Source organism: Gloeophyllum trabeum (assembly GCF_000344685.1).
Source record: "Gloeophyllum trabeum ATCC 11539 unplaced genomic scaffold GLOTRscaffold_00015, whole genome shotgun sequence".
Taxonomy (NCBI): domain Eukaryota; kingdom Fungi; phylum Basidiomycota; class Agaricomycetes; order Gloeophyllales; family Gloeophyllaceae; genus Gloeophyllum; species Gloeophyllum trabeum.
The window spans coordinates 541,709-548,365 of record NW_006920424.1 but is presented as its reverse complement, the minus strand read 5'-3'; the positions used below and the strand labels follow the sequence as shown (position 1 = coordinate 548,365).

At 47.8% G+C, this 6,657-nt stretch overlaps 1 protein-coding gene across 1 annotated transcript; it reads right to left on the bottom strand.

The window, feature by feature from the left end:
* Positions 1-636: 636 nt before the first annotated feature.
* Positions 637-4,254, bottom strand: GLOTRDRAFT_96296 (uncharacterized protein; the record flags this gene model as incomplete). The annotated part of the gene is made up of 5 exons (XM_007871822.1): positions 637-876; positions 1,144-1,344; positions 1,367-2,416; positions 2,444-4,021; positions 4,078-4,254. 5 exons carry the CDS (start codon positions 4,252-4,254, stop codon positions 637-639), a joined length of 3,246 nt encoding a protein of 1,081 aa, XP_007870013.1.
* Positions 4,255-6,657: the final 2,403 nt, after the last annotated feature.

Here is a 6,657-nt window from a genome sequence, read left to right as displayed (position 1 = left end):
GCTTCAACAGCAGTGGGTGGGCAATTGGGGTCATATAACATAGTTGTATGAGTTCGAAGCAACTTATAAGACATCCAATGAAGCTCTCAGACACTCGGGCTGAGTATTCAGTGAGCATATAGTACACTCACTACTGTTGAAGCAATTCAGCTACTGCCGTTTTTGGCATGCTTAGTCAGACTCGGTGATCTCGGGGAGACGATTTGTTCCAGCCGTCCTATAGCGTTCTCCTCCTCTTGTTCGTTCTGTATCCGGTAATTCTCATATAATACATTTTCTTACATAATATTTCACTTCTGCCCTAGTAATTAGAGGAGCGCGAACGCTAAGGACGGGTGGTTTAGGAGCCTGGGACGGGCAGCGCCTACAACGCTCACGGCGGCTTACTAAGCGTCCGTGGTCTTGACATGCGACAGCTGTCAAGACCTGTCAGAGACTTAGGACCAGTTCGAGTAGCTGTGGCTGACGCCCGAAACTCGTCTTTTGTTTGTTCATCTACTCTGCCAGTATAAGCTGTAGCACCGGAAGTTGACTCCCATGTCGTAGATAGCATATCAATAATTGATTCTCCAAGACCATTTCCGCCCCTATCACCTCCAGTAATGTAATAAAGTTATTTCTATATAACCATGCATTCTACTCATCACCCTCGTCCTCGTTGTCAGAACCGTCTGTGCCATACATGTCGGCGTCAGAATTCTCGTCTGTCTCGATGCCAATCCCCATGTCCTCCAGCCACTTGCCATCGGACTTGGGGTATTTTGCTAAGTAGTGCCTAACCACGTGCTTCAACACTGCGACTTTCTCTGCTTTGTTCTTCAGGTGCGACTTCTTGGGCATATCTTGATTACCATCAAGTTGTCGGTGAACTTCGAGCTGATCTTCAATGTGTGAAACTGTGAGCTTGTTTACAGCCATTTGCAGATTGATGGGCCCACTTTTCAAAAATCATTTACAGTCGGACCACGTCGGACAAGCAATTGTAAGTCCCCAAGAGATGGAAATCAGACCATTTGGACTTCCCTACCTTCCTCTGACGTCCCTGGCACCCACTCCGACCCACTCCGACTAAATGCGATTCTCTGAATTGGTGGTCTATCGATCTGCAAACGGCTGTATGTCCTCTTCCCGCAGCAACAATACAATCCCCGCCAACTTCTCAGCTTTCTCAGCGAGCTTCCGCCGCTTCTCTGCCTCTTTTCGGCGCCGCGGGTCCTCCAGCATGTGTTCATGGTCCACTTGTGCTTGACGGTGCTGTTTCTCAAGCCCACGGCTCTCCAACTTGCAAGCCTCGCGCCGGATGAAATCAAAGTCCTCGTGAACTAGCATCTTGTCCATGAAGGTCTAGGTTTCATTCCGGTGATACATCACTTGTGAATTGTAGAAATGCAGCGCGGCATTGGGCCTGCTTCGGAGGTAGAGCCGGAAGTGAGCCCAGTGCACCTTCATTATGATCATTGGTTGCTGGCATCCAGGCGAGTGCACGATCCTCTTCTGTGGCCTTGTCAATCTCACCTGACTTGAACTCACTAGTAAATCTATTCCAGGTCTCTAGAGCCCCAGATAGAAAGGCCACGAAGACAGGACGAAGATATGGCATCTCCGATGCCCTCTGCTGAATAGTGTGCACTGCTTCCGGATATGCCCAGTCCGCCACATCAAGTGTAGCCAATTCTGGCCTTGCATCTTCAGCAAGTACAAGATCAGGGTCCTCAATCAACATCTTGATGTGGGTCTTCACCTCTTCATGGAATGGGCCAAGATCTAATTGATTTAAGCCTTCAGACCCAGGGCCACGAACAATCTTGAGGTAGGGCTCCGAAACTGTCTGGGTATACAACACCATACAAGCCATCTCCGTTAGGGTAGCTGGATCCTGTAATGCATTATAAAGATTCTTTTCCATATTGGTGAATGTGTTATTTGCTTTGCATTCTTTCATCCGTAAGACAAAATCAATGTGATCATCAAGCCATGCCCAAGTGACACAAGCGCTATCACCATGCGAGTGGTAACGTGTATTGCTGGTGTCCGGATACCGTCGTCCAAAACGATAGGCATAACTATCTCCTTGTCCTTTTTTCTGATCACTATTCTTGAACACTGCACCACCAATGTCCATCGTCTTCACGCCACCACAAGTCAAGCTGTCAAGTGCACACTTCTCAGTGTCGGTGAGGGCATCCGAGGTTGTGGAACGACCAGCAAGAACTGCAGCATTATCTTTGTTGGCAAGGAGAACCGGAGGAGTGACACCATTGTCAAGCCACCATGCCGTCATTCGAGTATTTCCACCAATGAAACTATTAAGGTCTTTGTGCATACAACAACCCCCCCATATGTAGAGGTCAAGCTTGTGCTTCTCCTCCTCCGATAACGCAGCATACACCTCCTCACCAAGCCACTTGTAGACCGTCTGGATTCATTCGAGGTCCTTAGCAACCTGCTCGTCCCAAGAGAGCAAGTTCCATTTCTCCATTCCTCCTACGGTGGCAATCTTCGCTGCATTGGCATCTGCGAGAATCTGCACAAGCTTGGTAACGTCCTTGAGCAATAGGGCATCTTCCCCGAGGTCACACAGACTCTCGTCCCACTTCCAGTCTTGCATGCCACGAGACGTCTTCTTCTGATAAGCAGCATGGTTGGAAAAGTACCCTTTGAGCTTCCGCGCGATCTCAGCCATTTCTATTGTCTGGTGCCGCCGTGACAAAGGACTGCAATCATAGAACTCTTGAAACTCAGAGAACAAGTCCTTCCAGCCGTCGACTTGCGTATCAGCCTTACGATTTGTAGCCGAATGGACACCAAGTGTTCGTAGGCGATGTGCCTTTCCCGTGGGACCTGAACTTGAGCTTGTAGTATACACTGGCGTCGACAGAGCAATAAAATTGGATTCGTAGTTGATGTGCCGGTGCGATGTGCCATCCCCGCTAATCATAAAGCCTTCGGACTGCATGATATCGAACACCACTTGTAGTTTCGCTGCTACACCACCCTCGAGAACAGCGCGGCGTACGGTCTGACGGCTCATCTTATCTTCAGGAGGTATCGATACACCAAGCAGCTCTGCCACGGTGTTAAAGACATCACGAATATGTTCCGAGGCCACATTGAAGTTAATAAGCTTGCGTGCCGCCATCCGGGCAGCGAGCGTGTAAACTCCCTTGAACTTGAGACGAACAATCCGTGATTCCTGGACATACTTCTTAACAGCCTTCGAGACAACTCTCGCCATAACATCGGGATGCCTCTTGCACCGCTTCCGAAAGGCATAAACTGTAGCTTTCGAGGCCGAAAGTGCCTCAGTCAGGTAGCCTCCTTGAGCTTTCGAAGCTGCTAGTCCACACTTGAAGTTTTCGATACAGTCCTGTGCCTCAGATCGAGCATTGTCAGCAGTGATTTGCGCTTCAGAAATAGCAGCAGACACTTGGTATTGGACCCGACAGAGTTCCTCTTGGTAGAGTGCTACAGCAAAGCTCGAAGTGTTTCTCTCATCAGTGAGCGCTTTCTCAGCATCCAGAGCCCGAGCAGATGCCTCCGAGACCACTGTATAGATAGTGTTCATCGCCTGTTCATGGAGATTAGCCAGGTCCAGTTGCAGAGAGCCGACAGCCTGGTAAGCCTGACTAGTAGCCAGAAGAGCATCCTCGCGGCCAGGCAGAGCATATCCAGAGTCATTTTGATCTTTCTCGGAGCTTGACACCTCAGCAACCTTCTTCCTCGTAGCGATCCGCGCCTTGACGTTGTCCCGCTGAAGCCGCTGTATACGCCGCTCGAGAACATGAAGCCATTGCCATAAGTCCACGTTCTCGTCCTTGAGATCCTCAGCATGCGTCGCACGTTGCCGTAGGTCTGCATTCTTGTCCTTAAGATCCTTAACATGTGCCGCAGATTCAAGGTGATCCGCTTCGGCATCCTGGAGCTTGCGGAGAAGGCCCGACCGCTCTGATCTAAGGTGGGAGTTTTCTTTGAGTAGTACCCGTGCCTGCTCCTTATACAATGACAGAGTCTCTTTTTGCACCTTGAATTGTATTAGTATTTACAAGTCAAAAGTGTAGACCAGGCGGTACTAGTTACTTTTTCGGGTGACTCGGATGCTCCAGACTGCGACCGAGTTACCCACCCGCTGCTTGATGACTGGCCAGATCCGGACTGGACGGTAGGCTGTATATTTTCTTTATGTCCTTGCAGAACCTTCCTGGCTTGTGCGGCACTCGCTTGACGAGCGCGGGATGCCTTCAAAGCCTTGGGCATCTCACAGAGTAGCCAGATAATTTAATAATACTATTAGTCGCCCAAGAGCAACATAGACCTTCCGACAATAATTGGAGTATCTAGAGTTCATTAGATCTGAGGATTTCAAGTATCATGCTGGCCATTATCTTCTGGCGGGGGGCGCCGAATGGAAGAGCATGGTGACATGTACAGCCAGAACACCAATCCTCAGAACAACAGTCCCGCCATGGCCCTGAAGTACCACAATAAGCGAGCAATAATTAAAATGGGAAGGTAGGATTCCAGTCCAAGAGAAGAGGAGACGAGAAGATGAGGGTCAGGACGGCGGCACGCGTTTGACGCATCACAGTGTGGTTCTCTAGACGCGTCAGTCACGAGTTCACACTATTACTGCTCACAACAATCAGTTATTAAAATTTTGCTCTTGGAGAACTATACTATGAGCCTCTATCTATCTATTATAGCTTTTATCTTATTTTTAAGATCAAAATTGAGGGAGGAGATGCACTCGCAAGTTGGCTTCTCGCGTGCTGCTTCGGTAAGGACTCATCGTGCTTGGCAGTTCCATTCCCACGACCAACAAGACCTCCACCATGTCATGGACGTCCATGGACCAAAACAACTGCCAACAACGCCCTTTGGCAGGCGCTGCCCATCCCCATTACCAAGCCTTCTTAGGCTTGTGACTGGCCCGGTCGCAGTCGGGTGCCTGACACGAATGAAATGCCAGATCGAAGCTAAGGTCTGAGACCTTTGCTATCATGGCTTATATATTACGGGATATGGTAAATATAGCTATACATGTGGTAATGGAATGGTTTACATGTGTACTTAAAGGAATGCGGAAACCAGATGTTATTAATGTGAAACAGACTTATGGATAGCAGGTTAACAATGCGTAGGTAATGAGTGTTCGAAAAGGTTATGAATGAGATGCGCGTGGATGCAGGTGCATGTGAACACGTGTTATAGTGAAATGTGTTTTGATCGTAACATTACGCCCTTCTCTAGAATCACGTCCTCGCGATTAGTGTTGTGCACCGCCACATCTGACAACTTCTAATTCGATGATGCCTCCCAGACTTGCCCTGCGTCAGCCGATTATTTCGAAGGAGTTTCGAGGATTTTGGCGATGGATGCAGATGATAAATATGGTACCGAGAGTTGCGATCGTGGCGACTAGCGCGGCGAGTATAACGAATAAGACGATGTTTGAGGTCGGGATTGTGAGCATGATGTGGTGATGGTTTGTGATGGATGTTGGTCGATGACGTGCATCCCGAAGAACAGTTCGGCTATTTCCGATTGCATCATTGATGGTAAATCAGTGGTTTTCCTTGCTCTGGTCATCCATCGTTCGTAGGTTTGTGTCCACTTTTCCCATTCATCGTCATAAGTTATTTCTTTTTCTTTTTCTGATAATTTTACATTCCGTAGTGCGCCAGGCACAGTGATCGTGGGCATTCTTGCCGCATCAGGGTTCTGCCTATGGAATTCATCGATCAGGCTTTTGTATTGGCCAATTAAGCTTGATTGCAGTTCCCACGTGTCTTCTGATCTCGGTTTGTTTTCCCAGCATACTAAATATTGTAGTTCACCTCATTGTACTCTTGAATCTCGGATTTTCTCCACTTTTGTTTCGATAGCAATAATATTGGGAATGGTTCGTGTTGGTTTTTGATTAGGGAATTCTTGCGTGTAGTAGGACATGAGGAGTACTTCATTAAATACAGAATGGATTTTCCATGCTTTAGGCAACTTGAATTTATAGGCACTGTTTCCGACCTTCTTGACGATTTCGAATGGTCCGTATCGTTTGTCGTCAAGTTTTTTGTTTGGTTGATCTGTGCTTATGTTGATTGCTTCAAGCCAGACCTTATCCCCTTCATTATAATTTATTGGGTCTCGTTTTTTACTGTCCCATTTTGCCTTCATGTACTCCTTGGTGAGTTTGAGAGCGGCCGATGCCTCTTCTTGCAGTTTCTTCATTCTTGTGATGAATTGATCTGCTTGCTTGCTCTTTGCCTCTTTCCGAGTTTCCATTCCAGTGTAAGGGTGATGTCCGTGTGTTAAATAAACAGGTGAATATCCTGTTGCCGAATGCTCCCTGTTGCGGTAGATGAATTCGCAGATGGGAAGCCATTCAGGCCAATCGGTCTGTTGATAATTTATGAACATTCTTATATAATTTTCGATCTCCTGATTCGCTCAGTTTGTCCATCGGTCTGTGGGTGATACGCCATGCTTGGGTTTCCTTGTATTCCCAGCTTTTTGTACACATCCTTGATGAATTGTGAGACGGATTGAGATCCTCTATCAGACGTGATTCGTTTGGAAAGTCCCTGCTTTGACCAAACGTGTTTGATATAAATATTTGCCCAGCCTTCTGAAGTCAGTTCGTCCGTAGTTGGTACTGCGATG